General features: G+C 39.9%; 1 protein-coding gene across 4 annotated transcripts in view; it reads right to left on the bottom strand.

The window, feature by feature from the left end:
* Window positions 1-26,006, bottom strand: part of LOC121860122 (carnosine N-methyltransferase-like) — a 27,863-nt gene extending 1,857 nt beyond the window's left edge. Inside the window, exons 1-9 of one of the 4 annotated variants that reach the window (XM_042357151.1) lie at window positions 25,852-26,006; window positions 22,455-22,618; window positions 21,518-21,589; window positions 20,785-20,980; window positions 16,601-16,770; window positions 13,010-13,150; window positions 11,563-11,725; window positions 7,230-7,338; window positions 4,139-4,263 (exon numbers count right to left, since the gene is read on the bottom strand). In XM_042357151.1, the coding sequence (XP_042213085.1) occupies window positions 4,139-4,263; window positions 7,230-7,338; window positions 11,563-11,725; window positions 13,010-13,150; window positions 16,601-16,770; window positions 20,785-20,980; window positions 21,518-21,585 (972 nt within the window). In that variant the 5' untranslated portion in view covers window positions 21,586-21,589; window positions 22,455-22,618; window positions 25,852-26,006. Of the gene's footprint in view, window positions 1-4,138; window positions 4,264-7,229; window positions 7,339-11,562; window positions 11,726-13,009; window positions 13,151-16,600; window positions 16,771-20,784; window positions 20,981-21,517; window positions 21,590-22,454; window positions 22,619-25,146; window positions 25,301-25,851 lie in introns of those variants that run through there. The other 3 variants (XM_042357153.1, XM_042357154.1, XM_042357155.1) reach the window with 3 other exon arrangements.

Below are 26,006 nucleotides of genomic sequence, written 5' to 3'. Positions count from 1 at the left end.
CAACAAGACGTGACGTCATCCCTCCCCGAGAAGGACGTCATCGACTCCTGACATCATAGCCAGCTCTACGCACTCTCCACTCGGGTAGTTCACAAACAATCATTATTTTATAAACTACATAAACACAAGTGAACTTTAAGAAGTCTTCACATGTAGTCAATATAAAGATACAGTGAACCCTCACTTTACGCGGTCAATTGAACCCACGGAGGCCCGCGTAAAGTGAACAACATAACATATGGGATTAAATGAAATAGAGACCGGCTGACCCCCAAACTCCACTTTTTCCGACACAATACCTATGTTCTAGTAAAAATAACATCTTAATTTTATGATGGTACATGCACACAATTAATACTTAAGAGAAATAGAGAAATACAGTCGCCAAGTTAATGTCCATTCAAATAATGGACTCAACTCCCTCCCCCTCTTCTCACACTCCTGGCTCTTCCCTCTCTGAAAAATGTTTGGGGGAAAACCACTAGATTTTAAGGTATAGTAATAAATAATACCTCAAACTAAAGTTAGGATAATATAATTGACATTGCTGGATTCCTTGTAAGACCAGGAATATTTTGAATATAAATGTCATATATTTTGCACAAAAGATAACATATTTACTCAGAGTAAACAAAATACTTAAAGTAGATCTAAAATTTGTATGTCTAATGCAAAATCTATGATGTTTATATTCAAAATGATCATCAAATTGTAAGAATTCCAGCAATGTAAATTATATTCTGGCCCGGTAAATTGTATGAATTTTAAGAGCTAAAACAAATATCTTCAATAAATAAACAAAATATATTTACCGAAATACTATCTGTCAATCAAAATACCCCACCCTCCCCCCTCTTCCCACCTGCTCCCTGGGTCCCTCCCTCTCTCCCTCCCTCCCCCTCACCCCCACCAACCCTCCCTACCAGAGAAATGTGTGGGAGAAACCAGAATATTTACATTTTGGTAATAAATAATACCTCAGACTAAAGTTAGGATAATATAATTGACATTGCTGGATTCCTTGCAAGACCAGGAATATTTTGAATATACACTTTATATATTTTGCACAAAAGATAACATATTTGCTCTGAGTACACAAAATACTTGCATTAGATCTAAAATTTGCATGTCTAATGCATAATTTATGATGCTTATATTCAAAATGATAATCAAATTGTAAGAATTCCAGCAATGTAAATTATATTCTGGCCGGATAATTTGTATGAACAAGCTATATTTGCAATAGACATAACAATTTTAGTACCGTAATCATTTAGTACATGTACAATACAGGTTTGCACTTAGGTCCATTGTTACTGTACAATATTGACTAAATTCACTAGATAACGTAAGCCTGGCAGCACAATCTATAAGAATACGCGATGCATACGTGACTGTGCCCGCTCTAGGGCCATTTAGGTTCGCTAGGTCCCATTATTTGAATGTTTTATTTTTCAATTTAAATTTTAATTGTTTATTCCTTGATAGAGAAAACGGGATCCTGGTGCTGTCACTTGGTACCCCTGTACCATAACACCAGAAGCAACTGGCCAGTGTCACAAGTATATACAGTATAGTACAGTCATCCCTTGGTTATCGCACCTAATTGGGACCCCGCCGATAACGAAAGTACAGAACCTATGGGATTTATTCCAATTGGTTCAGGCACCCAAGACCCAACCCCAAGTTTCCCATTTTACGACCATTTATACCCACTAAATATATATGTAATGTTATGGTAAATATCATAAACACACATAGGCATGGCTAGGTTTATTACAAAGTGATGAAAAGGGTACGCTTAATACTGTAGTCCACAAAACATGAAGCTTTACTTTTTTTATTTGGTCCCCCAACATACGAGTCCGTTTTCTCTCACATCAGGATGCCTGAGTCCTCCGTTTTCTCTCTTAATCTTAGAGTGCACCAGAGACTTCACTATACTTAGTAATGCCACTGAATTTGAAATTGCAGCCCCAATTGCAACTGGGGTTCCAATTGTTGAGGCAACTAGATATGTCTGATTACAGCAAATGTGTTATTGTCAATTTGTAGGTGAAAGATTTTATCCTCAATAGATGTAGGTTAACATTTCACCTGTAGGCAAATGCTTAAAAAAAGCCTAAGTAAGGAAGCATATTCCTTTAACACATAATATCTGACCAGTATGAGGAGGATCATCGTGTCTCCGTCAGGGGGTTGTGGAGTGGTGGTCCAGCAGGCGTCACTTTCTCGTTAGCGGATTAGCGTTTTCGCTAACTTTGGAAACCATTAGCGGACCAATTACCTTCCGCTAAATTTAGTTCCGCTAACTTTAAGTCCGCTAACTTTAAGTCCGCTAACAAAATAAATACATGTTTGTTCCTGTCTGTTGTAAGCGTGTGACGCTGCGACGCGTGTCTCCAACAGCCAGTTAGGCATGCTTGACTGACTGCTTGTTAGTACGTGTAAACGTGACAAGACATGATTTGTCGACGCTGCACTGCAGCAGCTGAGCAGCATTGTGTAATTCTGCAGTTCTGAGTTCAGTTCACTTACGACGTTGTCACGTTACAGACAGTCTAAGCAGTCTTACAGTGTCAGCGACAGCAGCGTACGTTATCGCTTATTGTTATGGAAGGTGAAGACTGTCAGTGTATGTTGAAAGAATCATAGAATGTAATTGTAAACTACTGTATAATTTCATTTCTCATTTATTTGTTAATTTAATTAGGATTTTTTTGTGTCAATATATTTGGTTATGCTAAGTACTGTCATCCAAGGTGTGCGCCAAACAAAATTTTCTAAAAACTTACTTTTCATTAAAGTTTAGTTTTCTGTTTATTTACATGACTAAGACCAACAATAAGTTATTTAAAAATGCACTGGCATAATGTGCATGTGGTTGGTATTGCATATTTACATGAATAATGAATAAGGCCGATAGGTTGTATGAGAATGAAAATCAATTATTTGTGAAACTGTGTACAGTGTACACCTTGATAAGTTGATCATCATCTGATCTTGGCATGATGCTATTTGCTACTTATGCTTTTCAGTACCATAGTTTTTGGATTCGTTTAATACTTTCTGTCTTTTCGTACAGTAAATAAAGATTATTAAGTGTATGTTGAAACTTGAATGTAAACTAAGGTTTAATTTTATTTGTTCATTTAATTATTTGTGTACAGTTTTTGGAAAGCTCTATGTCTAAGCTACAAGACAACATATGAAAATTTCAGCTCTCTAGGTCTGTTTTTAAGGGTTTTAGAGCACCCCCCCAAAAAAAACCAAGAAGCTAAATTCATATAATAAAGTTAGCGGTTAGCGTTAGCTTCCGCTATTTTTTTTTAGCTGTTTGGCATTAGCTAAGTTAACTTTTTAGTTAGCAGATTAGTTGTTAGCGAAGCTAACTTTTCGTTAAGCTGTGCCCACCAGTGTGTGTGTGTGTGTGTGTGTGAGAGAGAGCTGCCACTCGCCAATCCCTCCTCCCATCACTGTTTGGCCTTAAGACCCGACATGTTTGTTTCATTCAGCGTAAATAAAAAAACAATTCTGAATTTACTGAGAAAACATTTAGTCTGAAAAATGGCAGATGAAATTCAATGTGGACAAATGTAAAGTACTTAGTCTAGGAGATATCAGATGAACAACGATGTTATAGAGAAATCCGAATGTGAGAAAGATTTAGGAGTAATGATAAGTAGGAATCTTAGGCCAAGTAAACAATGTGTATTTGCTCGAAACAAGGCTAATAGAGTACTTGGGTTCATACAAAGGAGTGTTAATTACAAGACTAGAGAGGTCATCCTGAAACTACAGTCTCTCCTCGACTTACGATGGGGTTCCGGACCGACGACCAGCTCGAAGTTGAATTGGTCATAAGTCGAAAAGGTGAAAATAATACATAGAAAATCTAAAATGGGTGTCTCTTTTTCTTCTCAGCACCACGAGAACTCTCACTTTTACGCTTGCCAGCCATTTTAAAGGGAATTACAAACAAAAATTTTGTCAGTACACAGCGCGATCACTAACGTCGGGACTTTGTGGGTCATTTAAAGCTTAACAAATGGCCATAATTAAAGGTAATCTTCTTCTGAGAATTGCTCAACTAATAACAGTACCAGTTCTCTTCCACTAATTAATTACAGGTACTTACAGTAATCTTAAAGCCGATGCCCGAGACAATACTCTTGACCTCGTCGTAGCTGGGCTCAATAGACAGCTCTCCAGGCTGGTCAGCAAAGTGGTACAGTAGTGGACCCAAGTTCACCCAGTATCCACCTGAGAGAAAAATTATTCCATGAAGAAAAAAACTAAAAACTAAATAAATAAATACAAAATAATAAATAAATAATAATGCAGTAATATCTCTACTTAATGGACGATATGGAGAGTAGAGTTCAATTATATCGAGGGTGTGTTACATAGGAAAACCTCCATCTAATGTATAATGTGAAGAGGGAAGTCCGTTATATGGAGGCTTCACTGTTAATAATTAAAATAAAATTAATAAATAAAACACAGAATCAATGCTGAGGATATGATGGTGGGATAAGGTGTTGGGGTAGTTAGTTATGAGAAGGGTGTACAGTATAGTGTAGTAATGAAGGAAACACAAACATGACGGACAAGTTCACTGATGTAAACTCCTCTTCGCTGTGTGACGTAGCTTGGTAGACGATGATGTTGAAATTTTATATCCCTTTCTTATTCTCATCAAGATATTTATGTTATCAGAGAGTTTCACACGTTAATTTTTGCTTCCTCGTGTGTGGAAGTTATCAGATGTCAACACAGAATAGATATTTTTCCTTAAAGTATCAGACTATAAATACTGTACAATAGATCAAATAATAAAGAGCTATGGTGCCAGACGATCAGCTACAAACTGACCATAGGCCTCAGTTACAAAGGTTCAAGAGAACAGCATAACTGGGCATCAATACTTAAAAATCTGAAAATTTTCTGTCAAAGTCATCAGAAAAACTTTCAATTGTTTCTGTGATACTTGAAAATTCTGTCTTGTTTTCATGTCAGCAATTCCCGACAAGTAGAAAAGTAAGGACAGACTTGACCAACACTGGAGCAGGTTCGATATATTAAGGAGCCCAGTACGTACTTGCAAAGAGGATAAAATGTAAAAAGTAAAATAAAAGTGAAATATCTTCCTTAGACACACACAAATAGTTGCAGAAGCTTCAATGTGCCTCACCAGCTGCTGCCTTCCCTGGAACTTCAAGTGGGTTGTTATGTCCACTGGGTACACCAATGAGTGAACAAAGTTTTCATCTTGCAGTTGATCCTGGTGCTTGTGTGTTGCCAATGTGCTCATTCTGGAGGAGGGAAAGAATTTTTTTCCAAAGAGAAAGGAAACGAAGAGAACACTCCCTTCCACCCAATAACTTGATATTTGAGAACAATGGAAAGTCACTGTCTTCTGCATCCACATTTTTAAGATAAGATGAATTTTCTATCTCTCAGATTAGTCACCATCCATCATGATATTCACTTTGCTGACAACATTTCTCATACAGTGGTCCCTCGGTTAACGAACGCCTCGGTTAACGAGTTACCTTCCATAAGATTCTTAACTTCGATTAACGAGCAATCCCTCGATTAATGAGTTTCTTATGAGCCGACCTCAACATGTTTTTGCTTGCATTTGGCGGTCCACCAGCTGTAGTATTAGTCCGCCAATACAGTAATCGGTTCTAGGGCTTATATTCCTTACCATTTTAGTAAATATCAAGAAGTTTACAGTATTCAATAATTTTAAAAGTTTAATATTAAATTTTTTAGTAATTTTAACAATTATTGAACATAATTGAAGGCAAAGAAACTAGTTTCTGGCGCACCATCCAGCCTGGCAACACACCAAACAAGCGTTAGTCTCTCTCTTTTCAGTGGAGGTAACATCTTGCTTGAGACTCTCTTCAACTAAATGCTTTTTTCTGTGTTTCCAAGCAAATTATTGGTCATTTTGAAATTTATTTTACATATTGACACTATATAATGCAGTGCAGTGTTGATTTAAAGAAAATAATCTTGAATTACACCAAAAGAACTAAAATTTTATGGGTGAAATGGTGCCATGGGGTGACTTCTCTTCCACCCCAATGCCTTCTCTTCTCCCTTCTCCTCCACCCCATTCTAATTCCCATCATTATCATCCAGGAGCCTTCTACATACACACCTAAAAGTAAGTGTACTTTTCTACCCTTTTTGTTGAATTTGGGCAATTTTCGGTGAACTGGAACCAATTACCCAAAAACCCATTGGAACAATGGTTTCGGTTAACGAGTTTTTCGGTTAACGAGCAACCTTCTAGAACGGATTGTGCTCGTTAACCGAGGGACCACTGTACATCACACATCTGTAGTAATTCCCCACACAGTGTTTCCTGCTGAATAATACAATAAAGTAGCATATAAGTCATTCCATTTTCTTTAAGCACACCTCACCTAACATAACCTAATCTAATCTGTATTTTGAAATACTGTAGGACATAAAATGCTCACTTGATGCCATAGCACAAGGTTATATTGGGTAAAGTAAATAAATGTGTGGTAATGACAGGTTAAAAATGCAGCAGAAGGGCAATACTTGCACCCTGCTCCCTTGCCCTGCCCTGCCCTGCCCTGCCCTGGACTGACAGTACACCACATATCGTCTGTGTCCAGGTTATGAGGTGAATACAGTCGCAGTGTTGCTGCCATGCAAAGTGCTGTGACAATTTCTCACAAATGATTACTGTTGGCAGTCAATCAGTGAAAATATTACTGGTAGACGGGACCATCATGACTCATCAACTAGTGTAGCGGTGATCAACATGCAGAAGACCATTCACCCACCACCAACCAATGGAAAGAAAACCAAAGTGGAAGCATTAGAACCTCAGCCATCAGTATGAACAAACAACACGCTTCAGACCTCGTGGTGCAGTACGCCTGCCAAGTTTGACTGACTACTATATAGCACTGAGATAGATGCCAAAGCTTTTACTTGTTACTTCTTGTGGGAGTTAGGAAGTACAGTACACAAGGTATACTGTAGGAACATAGCTGCTTCATCTTGCTTTCACTGTATTTTCTTGCAGGATTTTAGTAAGATAAACAGACCAAATTTAGCTGTGAGTGCAGGAAGACATGTTACTTAGGTGTTTAATATCTCAAAGGAGACAGGCTACACATACTGAACATGGCCACTCTACTAACTTGTGTTAATGATTATTGCTGTGCAACACTTACCAGGTTTTAGAATTTTGTATATTGTCTCAATAAAAGCCACAATGTTATTTGAACAGTCGATGAAGAAACAAGTGGCGACACAATCCCAGACTCCATCCTCAGTGTAAATCTGCAACATATCAAAGACCTTCACATTAAAAGTAGATCTATCTATAAGTAAAACATATTGTCTATTTACAACCAATATGCTATAGTAATGTTGTTGAGTTTTGGACAGAGCATCATCAACTAAGACTACAACAGCCCCCAGAGCTTACTGTACTTGTCTTAAAGCCTCAGCACCTCCACTTCAACAACTTCAGGGCTCTACCCTTGTTGAATTAATCACAAGGTCTACACTAACCGTGAATTTGGTTGGCGAATTCTTGCATTTTGTAGAGATAGTTTTTTCCCCCAGCAAACTAATTGGGACATTAAAATATACATCCAATTCTGATTTATATTTAAATCAGTGGGAAGGGAATGGTAGATGTATGCCTAATGTAGCTACTTCGCTTATTTTGCTTTCTACCTAAGATATTACCCTTTGATTTGGTAATATGGCAAATAATGGGTAGAAACAAGGATGTTGTTGGTGAGTGGTGTGTGAGGAATGATGATGGTAACGTGGCTGTTGATAATGAGGATGTCAAGGATGCCTAGAGAAAATACTATGACTGACTACTGAATGAGGAGTAATGTACAAATGGGACAGGGGCAGACCAGGAGCAGCAGAACTAGCACAAGGACCATGCCCAAGGATGAAGAGAGAATGGATGAGGAAAGCGAATGACAAGGTAAAGAATGGAAAGGCAGCTGGAAGATCTGGAATATATTGTATGCAGAAATCATCAGGTGTCAATGATGATCAAATTGACTATGTACTGCAACCATGATGGAATGTACTGTTCCAGACAACTAGAGGAAGAGTGTGATCTTGAATACTTACAAGGTTAAAGATGATATACAATACTTGAATGTTGAAACTACAAGGGTCTTAAACTGTTAGATCAGGTTATGAAAGATGTAGAATGAGAAAGCTTGGGGTCAAGGATTGTCTTGTACAAATGGTTAAGTCATTACATGAAGGTTCAAAAGCTTCTGTGAGAGTAAATGGTGAGAAAAGTGAGGAATTGGAGGTGAAAGTTGGGGATCATCAGGGGTCTGTCTTGAGCCTCCTTCTCTTTATCGTGGTGTTAGAGGCAATATCATGGACTTAAGGACTGGTCTGCCCTGGGAGTTGTTGTATGCTGATGGCTTATAACAGATAGTATTGAACAGACAGTGGAGAAATTTAAAATATGGAAGGAAAGAAGAGAGTCCAAGGGCCTAAGAGTGAACAAAACAAAAGTATTGATTAGTGACATGGGTGAGGGACTTATGGTGGAATAGTGGAAAATGGTCACGTGCTGCCAGTAAAAAAGGTGTTGGTAGCAACTCAGTATTGTGTAGTAAATATGGAAGGTGGATACACAAGAGGTGCAGTGGGGTAGATGGCAGACTGCAGGATGTTGCTGACTTTAAGTGGTTTGTATTTGGAGGTAACCATGAGTTCTGATAGCTGGGAGACATAATCAGTACTGGAGGGAGAAACTACTTTCTCTGGTGGACCACATAAGGAGCTGATGTCACGTACCCTGGCTCAGTGAACAGTTTGGTGCTAAACTGTACATCACAGGTGTTCTTTTGTAGGTTAAAGATGCTTTGTAACCTCAGTAATGGTTGAGAAGTGTACGAGTGATTCCATTGGTGTTGGTGAATCTAAAAAATGCTGCATCATTATATTAGAAGAAACTGGATATAATAAAGTAGTCGGAAAAAAGGTGAAACTCAGTTAGCGATCAGTTGTGTATTGGGCCTAAGCTGGTTGACCACAGGTAAGGCAAAGAACGAACCAAGAAACATGTGAAAAAATCGGCACCCATGAAATCAACAATAATGAAACAGAGGAATGGTGTTATCAGTGACAGGGAGACACAGCACCACAGGCAACTTAGCCTTATGACACACCATGAAAGGCTTCAAGTCTTTATAACAACCTAACAACCATCCTTCTTACCTCGTCACCCCTTTCCCTGCCTCACCATCATCCACCCTGTGTCACCCCCTTCACCACCCTCCCCTGCCTCACCTTTATCACCCCCTTCACCACCCTCACCCCTGCCTCACCCTCATCACCCCTTCACCACCCTCCCCTGCCTCACCCCACCCCTTCACCACCCTCCCCTGCACCTCACCTTCACCACCTCACCACCACCCTCCCCTGCCTCACCCTCATCACCCCCTTCACCACCCTCCCCCTCACCCTCACCCCATCACCCCCCCACCCCCTGCACCCCTTCACCACCCTCCCCTGCCCATCACCCCCTGTGCCTCACCCATCACCCCCTTCACCACCCTCCCCTGCCCACCCTCATCACCCCTTCACCACCCTCCCCTGCCTCCCACCTCATCACCCCTTCACCACCCTCCCCTGCCTCACCCCCATCACCCCTTCACCACCCTCCCCTGCCTCACCTCATCACCCCTTCCACCACCCCTCCCTGCCTCACCCTCATCACCCCCTTCACCACCCTCCCCCTGCCTCACCCCTCATCACCCCCTTCACCACCCTCCCTGCCTCACCTCATCACCCCTTCACCACCTCCCACCCCCTCCCCCCCCACCCTACCCTCCCCTGCCTCACCCTCATCACCCCCTTCCACCCTCACCCCACCCTCCCACCCTCACCCCCTTCACCACCCTCCCTGCCTCACCCTCATCACCCCCCTTCCCACCACCCCTCACTCACCCCCCCTTCACCCCCCTCCCCTGCCTCACCCACCCCCTTCACCCTCCTGCCTCACCCCTGTCACCCCTTCACCACCCTCCCCTCCCTCCCACCCCTCACCACCCCTTCACCACCTCCCCTGCCTCACCCTCATCACCCCTTCACCACCCTCCCCTGCCTCACCCTTCCCCCCCTTCACCCCTCCCCTGCCTCACCCTCATCACCCCTTCACCCACCCTCCTGCCCCACCACCCTTCACCACCTCCCCTGCCTCACCCTCATCACCCCTTCACCCACCCTCCCCTGCCTCACCCCATCACCCCCTTCACCACCCTCCCTCCTCACCTCCCCCCCCTTCACCACCTCCCCTGCCTCACCCTCACCCCCTTCACCACCCTCCCCTGCCTCCCCTCATCACCCCCTTCCTACCCCCTCCCCTGCCTCACCCTCATCACCCCCTTCACTACCCTCCCCTGCCTCACCCTCATCACCCCCTTCACCACCCTCCCTTACCTTGGATGAAACAACTCATCAGACAAGGGAGCAGCACTGGGACTCAAAGTACCATAATATTAAAACAACTTGTTATTTAATGTTACTTTATCTCATAATATGCTTTATTAATTACATTATAGTTTGTGCCTAAATTACAATATTTCTTCTCATCACTAAAATATAGTACAGTACAAGCCTAGTGTATATCAGGTTCCAACATACAGTTTATACTTACAATATGACTTTAAGACAGTTTACAGAAACGTAACTCATCCATAAGTTGGGGAGAGCCTGTACAGGTGTTTGTGGTACAAGTGAGTAAATATTTAGTCTGGAGAGAAGAGTTAGCAGTGAGGACAGTTGGTCAGTGTAGGGAGTCCAGAACTTGACCCCTTTATTATTCACTAAAATTGCTCTTGTTTGGGATATTTTCACTTAGTAACATCACTTTCCTGTAATACAGTTGAGGAACCAATATAAGTCAGCACCATTTACTGTTTGTGAGGATCCCAAGGTTATAAAAAATAAACACTGAGTAATGCTGTAAAAGGTATGGGCCGCTAAACACCACTCACCTGTGTCCATTATAACTCTCAAGAGATATGTGTGCCAAGGTTCTTAGCCCCAGAATACCTATATTAAAATATATTTAGTCAACACATCTAACCAAAATAGAAGATAGCAGGTCTTGGTTAAGGTAAACCTGATGAGTGTTGTCAGTTTGAGTGAGGTAGAAAGGTGATCTTGTAGAGGTAAAAACTACCTCTTTTGACACTAGTGGGTTGGAAATAAGGAAGCTATAGATCCACAGTCAGGCTAACTCTTGGTAAAATGAATCCAGTAAACTGGTATTAATTTGGTAAAAAATTATAATTGTGGCAACTTTAATTTTATACAACCTTGTTTATGTGGATAGCATAATTGGTCATTAACCACTTGAGTACAGGGTCCCCTCTGAGCTGAATAAAATCATCTGAAGTAAGCCAAGTGGTGTCTCAGTAGTGAAGGGTTCTGTGAGGAGAGCGGTAGTGTTCTCACGGGCCACATTAAGTGACCTGTACATAATAAAATACATAACAAAATAATTACCTCCAAGAAGTCTCCAGCAGCCATGGTAAACTGTGAGCTTGGTGGCAGGTCAGAAGGATCCATGTCTGGGAAGGTGGCTGCTTGGAGCTGGTCTGCGTTGCTGAGTCTGTTGCTGCCCACATGAACCCACGGGTACACGCGTAAACTGTTCAGCCCGCGACATCTACAGATATAAGAATAAAACTGTTGTAGTATCACCCCAAGAAGATGTTTTTACAGTAGATTATTATAAAAATTATCTAAATCATAAGTCTGACAAAATATTAAATGGAGTCTGGTTTCAATATCACTGTACTTGTTTATGCCATTAATCATTACTGCTGAATCTAATATTTATGAGAGAAAGCCTCAAAAATACTTCTGGGGTAAATATTAAAGATAAGTAAGAGTGTCATTGATAACCTTAACCACACCACAGTGCTGTCAACCTTCATCAAGTCTCCACCTTTACTATTTCTTCACTAACACTTCCTTCAACACTTTAGTTTAACATCTAACTTATTACTGGTGGTCGCTGTCAAGTGGGAAACACTTTCTTTGATACTACTATAACAGAGTGAACAAGTTACCAGACCACATCAAAATCAGTTATGGTATTAAACAATTTAAAACTAAAACAAAAAACAAAACCCAAAATACATAACAGATGAAGCTAGAGCAAGAGTTTCTGTGTCATTAACCACACAATATTGTACCAACTATCACTAGCCTAGATAATATGGGGAGATGTAGACCATTGAAGTCATGTTTATATTATATTTTATTTATTTCCAACACAGATTAAAGCTTTGAAATGATATTTCAACAACTTTTATGTTTTTTATGTAAAAAACACTGTGGCAGCTGGCACTCAGCTGAAAATTATGAATATTTGACAACAAAATAAAAAACAAGAACAGTTAGTGTACAGGAGTACTATAGAGGTGCCCATGAATTTAAGAATGTGAATTTGTATTACATGAATTATCACGACTAAACCACACTGTGTTTATGCAGAACTTTGGAGAGTTAAACAGGAGAGTGACCCTCCATTATAAGTTAAATAACCTCTGGGATATGGCAGACTGACCTGTGCTGACTCAGGAGGGATAACTTGGTGTATGACCCATAAGATGTACTGTACAGCAACAGTTGTGTACTGTACACAGGGTGGTGTTTATTTTTACTCATAAACTGGTTGATGAGTATGGTGGAAGAGAGATTCCACCTCACACTGGCAATGGAACTATAATAGTGTGTTGGGAAAGTGTTGCTCATGACTGTACAGTCCAGCAACATACTGGTAAAGGTTTACAGGATATATGCAGGGACTAAAGCTTCTGATAATTACAGTACTATAAGTTAACCCAAAAAACTCCTGATTATGAGTAGTTAAAATATTAAAGATCCTTTGCCCTTGAACATATATAAAGGAATTCTTAATTACATGAACCACAAATTTACTTACTTGTTAAGGACAAAGTTTGATGCAAACAGCATAAATAGACTGAATTCATTTCCTTGGCAAGCATATCCTCGTCTTGCAAGCTCGTACGCCAGGCGGCCCAGTCCAGCTCCTGGCACTAGTATATTGACATCCTGAGCACACCTGAGAGTTGGGGTACATTATGAGGGAGTCATCCTAAATGTTGTTGTTAAAAGCAGATAGCAAGAACTGATCCTAGAAATCACATTTCATGGTCAAGTTAGGAAAAGAAAACTCATTATTTTGTCCATCCAATCTATGGACTGCAACCCAGGTCAACTACTGATGGCAATGGTAGGCAATGATTTAAACAATTAGTAAGGCTATCCAGTTGTAACCCGAGCACCCAGCAACGGGTTTCTGTTAGGTGAAGGTCTACTTCTTAAGGATGAGAGCTGATCAAGTCTTGGTCATCGCCAAACACCCAACTCTCTCCTGTGGCTCCTAGTAGCTATCAACCAATGATGACGGCCACATCCCGGGTAACCATGTCGGCTGCTGGGCTAAACCAAGTGAGGGCAGCTGTGATAATTATAATCTCACAGCACATCATCCCCAATAGGTCAAGTCTGGAGCAGCGGTCTAGACACAAGAGCTCAATAAGGGGTCAATGGCAAGGAAGATATGACACCAAGATGTATGACACATTATCCCCAGTGTTTGGAAGGTCTCTGTATTGACTAAAACTGTCTGGAATTACCCAAATAAATATTAAAAATGGTGTCCTGCAACAAAGTGGTTAGGGGTGAGTTTTGGCATAAATGAAAATCTTGGTTGTAAAACAATGATGATGATGAGTCGCCAAGGAAAAGAACCAGAGTCCTCATTTAACGTTGTTTAGTTATAACGACGCTACTCTTTAGATACTAATAATTCGGTTAACGTCCAAATGACTAAATTTAACGTAGTGTTTGCGTTGTCACGGACTACTTTTTACGGCGCATCACCCTCTCTCGTCTTGCCGTGCTACGCTCTCTCATCTTGGAGCGCTACCTCTCACTCGGGGAATGTCACAGCGTCCCCAAGCGTCAACAGTCTTTGTTAGGATTCCACAGCGTTTGTGTGTGTTTATGTGTTTTTGCTCTTAATACTGTACTGTAACAATTCAAAATGGCTTCCAAGTGCCCACCAAGTGCTACTGATACTGGTGTTGTGAAGAAACAGCGTAAGACCATTAGTCTTGCTACAAAAATGGAGGTTTTAAACCGGGAGGAGGAGCCACCCGCTGGGTCTCAGTGACTCGCCTCCTTCCTCCTCCGCTCCACTACCCACTCGCTCCACTACCCACTCGCTCCACTACCCACTCGCTACACTACCCACTCGCTCCACTACCCACTCTCTCCACTACCCACTCGCTCCACCACCTCCGTCCATCATTGAGTACAATACAAAATTATTTAGTTATATATATATATATATACGATGGTCCCTCGGTTAACGACCACAATTCGTTCCAGAAGGTCGTTCGTTAACCGAAAATTTCGCTAACCGAAACCATTGTTTCAATGGGATTTTGGGTAATTGGTTCCAGCTCACAGAAAAAATTACATATAAACTAAAAATAAATGCAGTAAAGTACACTTACTTTGAGGTGTGCATGTAGAAGGCTCCTGGTTGATGATGATGATGATGATGATTGGAATTAGAAGTGTGGGTGGAGGAGAAGGGAGAAGAGAAGGAAGTGGGGGTGGAAGAGAAATCACCCCATGCTTCATGCCGCCATTTCACCCATAAAATTTTAAGTTCACTTGGTGTAATTCAAGATTATTTTTTTTAAATCAACACTGCAATACTCTATATATTGTCAATATGCAAAATAAATTTCAGAATGACCAATAATTGTACTGTAAAAACGTAAAAATAGTTTATGTTCAAGAGAGTCTCAAGCAAGATGTTACCTCCACTGAGCAGAGACACAAACTGATGCCTGCTGGGTGAGTCAAGTGGCTGTTTGGCGCGCTAAAAACTAGTTTCATGTACTTCAATTATGTTCAATAATTGCTAAAATGACTAAAAATTTTAATATAAAACTTTTAAAATTATTGAATAGTACAAGCTTCGTGATATTTACTCAAATGGGAACGAATTTAAGCCCTAGAACCGATTACTGTATTGGCGGACTAATATTCCAGCTGGTGAGGAAGCCAAAACATGTTGACATGATTTTGTAAGGAATTCGTTAACCGAATTTTTTCGTTAACCGAATTGAAGATTTTTATGGAAGGTAATTCGTTAACCGAGGCGTTCGTTAACCGAGGGATCACTTTATATATACAGCTCCTTCCCAACTTACGACCTACTCGACTTACGTCCACCCGCACTTATAACCTGCCTCAGTCGTACCAAAATTTGGTCAAATTACTATTTTCGAGTCCCAAAGTCAGTACACAGACAAAATTTTCATCTGTAATTCACTTTAAAATGGCTGGCAAGCTTAAAAGTGAGTGTTTTATGGTGCTGAGAAGAAAAAGAGACACCCATTTTCGATTTTCTATGTACAGTATGTATTATTTAAGCATTTCCGACTTACGACCTGGATGTCGGTCCCTAACCCAGTCGTAAGTCGGGGAGTATATATATATATATATATATATATATATATATATATATATATATATATATATATATATATATATATATATATATATATATATATATATATATATATATATATATATATACTATTTTCTATAAAAATGCCATTGAATTTCTGTAAATGTCATGTATTTCATGGGACAAAGGGAGGCTCAGGAAAATAACTCCCGTATTTTATCTATTTCTTATTGGGAAAATTGATTCTGTTAACATTGCGGTTTTCAGGAACGGAACCACGAGGTTAAGCGAAGTCTTACTGTACAATACTGTACTATCTAAAAACAGTCATGGAAGGTCAATTAAGGAGTCTCTTGGAGGTGGATGGAGGGCTAAAAGGCTGACCCAGACAGCAAGAGGGAGTCCATGGCTGCCAACCAATGATGTTGTTGAAATCATTGTTGTTAAATTTTAAAACTGTACATAAAAACAGATGACAAAAATACAACTTCAAAATACTGTGTGTCGACTTCGTTGGCAGCAGCATACACAATTCATCATAATTTGCTTTATTTCTACATGAGTACACCCCTATTATTCCAGTGTAGAGCTCTTACTGTACTATATTGTGCCCCTTGGTTGACCCACATAGTCACAGGAGTGCTCAGCTAATACCCATAAGACCTCTTGTCAAGTCATTATTGGGGCAGGAACTGTGAGAGTTGTAGTAAGAACTGCCTTTAATAGCTCAGAGGGTGAGAGAGTCTGGTGTTTGGGATGAACCCTCAACCCAGTGACCTGAAGCCTTCCTTACCAGTCTATGAGACACAGGATCAAATGGATGGGTTGAGTATCTTGCTGCCACAGGTATGCTAACCCAAAGGGTATTTTATTGCTACAGATTTCACAAGTGACCTGTTGATGCTCTGTGGGTCATGAAATTCTGCATAAAGTACTAGTTGGGTTATCATGTAGAAAAAGCTTTTCCTGAATGTTTACATTATAAAGTAAAAAGTAAACTATATATTAAAAGATACAAACACTTTATCTTCGGGAAAGAGAATTCCAATCTGTTGGATGATTGGTCCATAGCACTGGTCCCTCTCTTGCTCTCCAGAAGGTGACCAATCCCGAACAATTTGCCTGATTGTTGACTGAACTTTCTCAATGTCTGACGTCAACAGGCTGTTACCATGTGCATCATCTATTTTCTGTTGGAAAGAATAAAAATTTTAATAACTGTTAGAAATAAATAATTAAGGCATAATATCCCATTTTATGGCCTACAGGTCACCACAAGTGAAATACATCCACCAGAAGAGCCCCCAACAAACCCTGCTTTATCATTCTGGGAACTATCTGCATTATTGAGGCAGATACAGTACACTAACCATCCAGATAACTGTAACGCTGCTTTCACACTCAGGATGGAAGAGGACTCACTGTCTTTCTGTGGAGAGGGAAACTGTCTTCCTTGTCTTCCTTCTTGGATAAATTTTGAAAGATTCGAATTAGATGTGATTCGAATATAGTGTTAACTTGACTCCCTTGGATGGACAATTCATGTCAGAATATATCTGTTCGGGCCTCAGTGTGAAAGCACCCTATTGCGGCTAAACCAGTTATTAACCCAAATGTCCCAGGGTTTGTGAAGTGCTGTACTGTATGCTCCAACCCCAGCTCAAAGGTTGCTTCAAAACCCAGTGAGCCAAAAGGTACAAATGATAGACCTTGAAATACAGTAGGTCCTCGTCTCCCCGATCAACGTCGCTGCTCTTTAGATACAAGAATTCGGATAACGTCCCGATGACTCAATTTAACGTAGTTTTTACGTCGTTACGGACTACTTTTCATGGCGCATCACCCTCTCTCATCTTGCTGCGCTACGCTCTCTTGGGAGGAGGAGGAGGCAGCCGCCAAGTCTCAGTGACTAGCCACCCTCCTCCTCCTCCGCTCCACTACCCACCACACACTAGCTCCACCACTTCCGCCCATCGGTGAGTACCAATACAAAATGATATATATATATATATATATATATATATATATATATATATATATATATATATATATATATATATATATATATATACTATTTTCGATAAAAATGCCACTGAATTTCTGTATATATAATGCATTTCATGGGGCAAAGGGAGGCTGGGGAACGAAACAACCAAATTTTATCTATTTCTTTTTTGGGAAAATTTATTGGCTTAACGTTGTTCCTTCGTTTTAATTTTAGAGTTACTCAGTAATAGGGCCAGACTATATAAAATAATTGCCATTATAATAAAGGATGATATCATTTGTAGGTTGATAAACTAGACCAAGTATAGGGTGGCTGTAACCTGGCCCAGGTCATGATGGTGGTGGTGTGCAGGTCAGTAATGCTCCATTGAAGTGTCATATTTCAACACATCAGGCACGGAGGTTACTACATACAGTATACTCATTATAATACCCGTTCAAAAGTAACTGCATAAACAAACTCCTGTATCCTGATGTATCATGCAGAGGGCAGCCCAGACATCTCACTTGTCCCCCAAAGTGCAGGGGTTTGCTCCCACTACCATAACCTCTTGACGGTTAACTCATCTATTTTTCCTTATGATCATTAAATAGTCTTATATAATCAAGTCTCCTCAAACTAAGCATCCACATATTTCCCACTTGGATCAAGTTACCACCGACACTAATAAGAACGTTAATGTGGCCAACACGTGTACTGTACTACATTCCTTTTGTCAACTCTTGTCCCACCCCGGAACATGACTGACCGTTCCATTAACCTTATGTTTGTTTGTTTACCTGACTCGACTCTTCAAAGTTATTCGGCCCAAATTTTTTTTTAATACAATCAAACTTGTCATCACACAATGTTATAAATTACTCAGGTGTGTATGATTAGCATATACAGTAATGCAGACAATACATTATTTTTCATTTTATTATTAGCTGTAGTAGTATTTATATTACATGTCACATTCAATATCCTGTTCGGCCTCCCTCCTTATTAATAGCTGCCTGTAGTCTGCCAGACATGGAGCAGACGATATCCTTTACTAGATGCTGATGGAGGCGGAACATTTCCCACTGCGCATTTGTGAGCAAACAGCTGCTCAGGTGTTCTCTCTGTGCCAGGCTCCCACATAGGCTTTCTATTGAGGTTACAGTCGCAGCCTTTGCTTGACCAATCAAGCGGTTGCAGGTTTTCCCGATGTCCGAACCTCTCTGTGACTACTCTGGCTGTTTGAACGAGGCAACGGTCATGTATAAATATGACTGGCTCCGGTGGGAAGGGGAAGTTCCCTTCTCAGGAGTGATGGAAGGAAGACATTCTGAAGGAGATTTATTTAGTTGGCCCACACTATGGATGGAGACACCCCCCCAGGTGCCTCCTCATGGATGTGACGACGGTTCTATCTGTAAATGATAACATTGTTTCTATAGAGCTTCATGGGACTCATTACATGGGCCAGTCATCACAGAATCCTCAGTTTTTCTGAATTTTCTCCAGAATTATTCCCAGTGACAATTGACAATTGTTAAATGAAAAAGGGTGTTAAAAAATTTTAATTGCTACACCGAAAAATCACTAAGTGAACGATCGTTAAACAATGGATACCCGCTTTGTTATTTAAAATAACTGTGTTTGACAATTCCTGGGTATATTTTCATTCTTCATTACACTATTACAATGACCATGCCAATGTTATTAAATTACAACGGACCCGTCATTCACTGGACCGTAAATGCGTCCCAGTCGTAAAGGGACACCGCATGTGGAGGCCCCGGCCCATCCCATTATCACCCCTGTAGTAAGTGAAAGTCGGTTAGGCTTCAGGAGGAGGAGCGAAGGACAACACACAACAGAGGCATGAGTGTGCTACTTGGGGGGTATTGTTATGTTATCACAGTGGCCAATCATCTCCCAAATTCTGGACTGTAAATTTCCACAAACTGGGAATACCACCCTAGATTAGCTTATCAATGAAACACTGAGGTTAAGCTATCAAGGTTCTTGTACAATTTGGAGCCACCTATGCCTGCGAGCCAGCCTTCTCCTCAGTGGTACATATAAAATCTAATTATAGTACCTTAACTGTATTTAATATATAAAGCCAGCCTCCCTGTGTAAGGGAATTCCTCAGCAGAACATGGACTATACTCTTATGTTACAGGAATATGAATGAATGACAGAAACTAAAGGAAGAATTTTTTTTTCATTCCTGCATTTTATCAAGAAAATGTTTGATTCTCAACCAGAGGGAAGAATTGGTTCTCTCCCTATACACTTTCTTTCATTCACTCAGCAACAAATTAGTGCACTCTGCCAAGGGGGGGTGGGGGTAATCTACTGGCTGCTGCATGCAAAGAATCAGGAGACATCAGCACTAGCTCTGTCACCTCACATACATCAGCACTAGCTCTGTCACCTCTCATACATCAGCACTAGCTCTGTCACCTCACATACATCAGCACTAGCTCTGTCACCTCACATACATCAGCACTAGCTCTGTCACCTCACATACATCAGCACTAGCTCTGTCACCTCTACATCAGCACTAGCTCTGTCAGCACTAGCTCTGTCACCTCACATACATCAGCACTAGCTCTGTCACCTCACATACATCAGCACTAGCTCTGTCACCTCACATACATCAGCACTAGCTCTGTCACCTCATACATCAGCACTAGCTCTGTCACCTCACATACATCAGCACTAGCTCTGTCACCTCACATACATCAGCACTAGCTCTGTCACCTCACATACATCAGCACTAGCTCTGTCACCTCCATACATCAGCACTAGCTCTGTCACCACATACATCAGCACTAGCTCTGTCACCTCACATACATCAGCACTAGCTCTGTCACCTCACATACATCAGCACTAGCTCTGTCACCTCACATACATCAGCACTAGCTCTGTCACCTCACATAGCATCAGCACTAGCTCTGTCACCTCACATACATCAGCACTAGCTCTGTCACCTCACATACATCAGCACTAGCTCTGTCACCTCACATACATCAGCACTAGCTCTGTCACCTCACATACATCAGCACTAGCTCTGTCACCTCACATACATCAGCACTAGCTCTGTCACCTCACATACATCAGCACTAGCTCTGTCACCTCACATACATCAGCACTAGCTCTGTCACCTCACATCATATAAGGTAAAGGTTTGTAAAGTATTGTAGGTCATAAATATTCTTACCAGTGGATCATGCTGCACATTCTCAAACATATTTTCTACATCTTTAATGATCAAGTTTATAATTTCAGCATTATGTTCAATGCAAATACTTTGTTGTCCCAGATGATTTTTGTATGACTCTAGAAGAGACTGATGGTGTGGTGGCAGAGATTTTATGTAGCCTTCCTTATCAGTCACCTTCTTGAGGGTGTGGTGCCTGTAAGACATCAACAGGTTCAGGATATACTCTACTACTATAATATGGAAGCAAATACACATTAAACTGAGCTAATGGGTTTATTATATATATAAGAAGTTCTGGACAAGTACAGCTGGTGCCTGGCAACTCAACATGTTACCTGCAACAACTTGTGGTTCAGTCCACTTCAGATGAAACGAGTCCAGCTTATTCCTATAATTTACATCTTTCTACTTTATTCTGACAAGATACTTTTATATTTCTAATAATAAATTATCTGTATAATTTTTTCAGAAAATTGTGCTTAATTCCTGTAATGAACCTTAACTCACCTCAGACTCTTCAGTAGAGAAATGGTTCTTGTTTTCACAGGTAGTATAAGACAAGTGATCTTGTTCCAGCTGTACAAATACACCAGAGTTCCTCTTGTTTACCCTTCTCTAATTTGCACTTGGTACTAATTTGGACATTTTGGGGATACTGTACTACAGTATATAGTAATATATAATTATTGGACAGGGGGCACCTTGGACACATACGACCTAGCCAACTTACCTGTAAGATTTGAATGCACGAACAATTCGCTGAAAATGTTCTCTTTCCTGGGCTTCAGAATCATCCATGATCCTGTCAAACAAAGACAAAAAATGATCACATCAATAACAAATATATCCTCTCTTACAAAGTCTTTGATTATGGTTTAAATAATATGTATATTAAACCCTCTCAATATGGGGCTTCTCAAAGAGGGGCCATAAAAATGCACATCTTATAATACACTTAAGTACAGTACTGTACCAGGAATCTAAATTATTTGTTTATGGAGTTTCTGTAACAATTTTTTTTTAGAATTTTTACTTTTCCTCAATACTATGCAATAAGTTTTTTTTTTTTTTGCAATTCTGTAGTCATTACCAGACCTAAGTCTTATGTGTTAGTTATGAGACCCTTTAAGGGCAGTAAAGCTGGTCAATAGTGGACAATGTTCTCATTATTGGATCACCAGCAGAGTTCACTAATTATACCAAAGACAAACACATCTCTTATTGGGAGTACTGTACTGTATCCCTATTGAGTAGTTCTTTAGTAAGAGGCTTTACTGTATTTAAATGGGAAATATAGAGCATGGGTCTACAGCCCTAAGAAATAAATCCCACAATATTCACCAATAATGACAGAACATCAGACATGAGCACAGAAACTTATAACAGTGAAGAATTATACAATAGGAACATTGTCCTATACAGTAAAGACAAAGGAAAAGTATTATGGTAGTTTAAATGTGAACATGGATGTGTTAATGTGTTATGGTTAGGGAAAATGGGCTGTAGATACAGTATCATGTGAGCCCCAACCTTATTTTTGGCCAGATTATTTTGTTTTATAATATTTTATATATTTTTTTAACTTTATGCTAAGTAAATCTCTAAGTTTACCATCATTTTTTACTCGTGTTGTGACTCATCACCTCGGTGGCTGTTAAAGACCTTACCTGAGCGCTTAAGACCTGACACTGGCCACGGTCAGCTGCCTGGTCGTGTTACTTCATGCCTCTATAAAACATCCTCTGTAATTGTTCTTGTCACACTGCTGAAGAGGACCGTAGGTTACAGGTGATATATACGTTGGTCTTGTTTCTGTATGTTTTATCTCCTCCTACAGTGAGATGTCAGTATTATGATTTATGTAGTACTGTACATATATATATATACAGTACAGCATACAGTTAACAATATTTAGATAAAGGTTTCAAGGTTTTTTGGGGTGAAAAATTGGTGGTCCTACTTAAATGGGAACATATTCTACGACTAAAACTATAAATAATTGCTTTGAGTCACTCAAAATTAGCCCAAGCATTTTGTGGGGAGCTGACAGTTAAGAACTTAGTGTTAATAAGCACAGGGAGCTCAAATTGAATTAAGTACACATAACATATTTCATTTCTTGGTAATATGGTGCTCTGGGTAATACTTGATGAGAGTGGTCCGGTCTTACCATCACCCAGAAGAGATTTCTCCATAGAAGACAACACCTTTCTTATTTTGAGAAATGGGTATTATTTCACTTGTCACTAAACGAACCTCGGGAATTTTGTTGTTGCAATCAGTAGTTTTGATAATTCTAAGACACTTTTCTTTAATGACATTTATGGCACAAATTACACATAAGCAAGATATTTAACATTTTATTATGTATGTTCGTACAAGACGGTACACACCCAGAACATTGAACGATGTGGCAGTACACACGCAAAAACATCGAATGACTATGGAGCTCCCCAGTTAGGTTAGGGGTTTGTTTTCCGATGGTTTTTGATGTGTTTTCACTTTTTACCTTGATTTTTATAGAAAATCTCTAGATTCGGAGATGGGAGGGTTACTAATCAGACCTAATCTCAGAAACTATTGATTTGCACTAGAAATGAAGGTCAAACTCGTTTATAACACATCTAAAACCAGCAGAAAAATAAAGTTTCAACTTCAAGTTTGTACAGCAGCAACAAGTGAAATTTTACAGAGAAACATAAAGGAAATGCAAGAGGGATGTGTTGTGTCATATTACTTTTACATTTTTTTTAATGTTTTTCAGTCTGTGGACAAGCTGCCTGCGCACTTTTCTAATGCTACAACCTTTAATTTATCGTCCATAAAATGAAGAAAACTAACCTACCACGCCTAACCTAACCTTAAGTATTACAGTACTTCCAATTTTATTCCTTTAAAAGAAGCACATCTACAGTCTAACCCTGGCACTCGCTGCAAGGCAAAGTTTGACCATCTTCCTCCGCCCATGTCATATCTGAAATGTGTTATCCAGCAAAATGCATGCCACCTAAATTACTGATATTTCTTGAGGTAACAAACTAATATCTTCTATGGAGAAATTTTGGCAGGTTGCTTCTAAGGCCGGACCACTCTCGTAAAGTATTACCTAACTCGGGGACGGCGGTGCACGTATTCTAGAGTAATACCATTTCTCTACCCCAAAAAATGGCCTCTTTCATTAAGGGTTATTGTAGGTGTGTTTATGTATATATACTGTGAAATGAAGAAAAAACAAACATTGAACTGACTTTATGAGGAATGGATTACTGAGCATGAACAAGTGTTGACCCCTGTCTGCTAAATTCAGATACAAGACAATGAAAGTTAGTTTTACTTAACTGTAGCATGTGGAGACAATTGTTTTATTTAGCAATTCTGACACTGAATCTGTTTACTACAAGTACACTCAAGACAGACATGTTCTACACTCTATATCATTGACCATGTTACTTAACCAAACCATTGTACTTCTCATTTACCAACTTTGATATAGAATTTTAAACTAAAAACATCAAAAAGAACTTATTTCCTTAAAGCATGGAAACAACAGTTCTAAGATTGACTGACGTTTAGTTTTGTTTCCGTGTTTCAAGAGGACCGCCCTCCAACAATATGAATGATTTTAATGTGTAGATATTCCCTGAACTTGACGACTACGCAGGAATATATAACAGTGAAACATTCATTCAAAATATATAATGAAGACACAAAAGCATTGCAGCTGAGTGACTGATTAGTGCGATATGTTAAAGGTGATAATTCCGGGTCTGACTAATTACCCAAATGTAGCCGCAATTAAGTCAAATGATGGTCCTACAAGAATAAATCGGACTGCCAATCACTTCTCGACTGGTATTTGGTGTCATGGAGTCACAAAAAATTGGTAAACTTAATTTAATCTGAGTTAATAGATCGAGTGCATGTACCTAACCTAACCTAACCTAACCTCGACTAGTATTTGGTGTCATGAAGTCACAAAAAATTGGTAAACTTAATTTAATCGGAGTTAATAGATCGAGTGCATGTACCAAACCTAACCTAACCTCGACTAGTATTTGGTGTCATGAAGTCACAAAAAATTGGTAAACTTAATTTAATCAGAGTTAATAGATCAAGTGCATGTACCTAACCTAACCTAACCTAACACAACTCAGATTAAATTAAGTTTACCAATTTCTTGTAACTTTATAACACCAAATAATAATCGAGAAGTGATTCACAACTCGATTTATTCTTGTAAGACCATCATTTGACTTCATTTGGGTACATTTGGGTAATTAGTCAGACTGGATAATTCCCAAACAAAACCACATTAACAAGTTTTCTATATATTAATGACAATAACTATTTCACTCTCACCGTCTCCACTGGTACTTTACACTGGTGTAAGAGGGAGGTATGTCAGCACAATTTAGTGTAGAGAAGTTCACTGGTATAGTTAAGGTTGGCCGGCCAGGTCCTTCACTACTAACAATAACCACACGAGTCTGGCAGCCACCCTCCCTCCTCTACCCCAAGGCCACCCATGAACAGTCCTCTCCTCTCCTCTCCCCTTCCTCTTCCCCACCAGTCTACCTCCCTCTTTCCTCCATATTCCCCCACCTTTCGTTTAATTGTCTCCCGAGTCCCTACCATTCCCGTCATCTGAGCCCTGCCGTTTATACCTCAACTCTATGATGTCATTTTTCCTCACCTTATAGTTGGGTATTAATGGACATTACAAAGTATGAATTTTAGGTATTGTAATGTCTTGGTAAAATATAAATATGCACATACAAAAACCCTACAACCATATAATATTATAACATAGCTTGGGAACATTAAACACTAAGTGAACAAAAATATCATATATAAGTTAGCATCCTCTGATTTGGTGTAAAATTTATACATCCACCCCTCAGCCTCAGACAAGGCTATTAATGAATTAATAGAGGGAGTTTGCAGAGCGTTTCTGGATTTTTTTCATTAAATTCAATTTAGAAAATAGTCTCTCTGCATCTGCATTGGAAGAGACAATACCTGCAAAGCAAATGTACAAAGGTCCTTAAATTGGGAAACACCTACACCGTCCTCAAGTTCCCCTAGTTCTGTATAAACGTCCACATGTCACTACTGTCCTTAATCTCGGGTGGTATAGCAATCACATCTAAGTCTCTCCATTGATCATCTAAAACTTGTCTACTGCCACTGTATATGCGGGGCAGGGTTGCCAACTCGGG

This window comes from Homarus americanus, unplaced genomic scaffold (genome assembly GCF_018991925.1).
Source record: "Homarus americanus isolate GMGI-L3 unplaced genomic scaffold, GMGI_Hamer_2.0 scaffold5831, whole genome shotgun sequence".
NCBI lineage: Eukaryota > Metazoa > Arthropoda > Malacostraca > Decapoda > Nephropidae > Homarus > Homarus americanus.
Note: the sequence above shows the minus strand (reverse complement) of the source record. Positions and strands in the feature narration are given on the sequence as shown.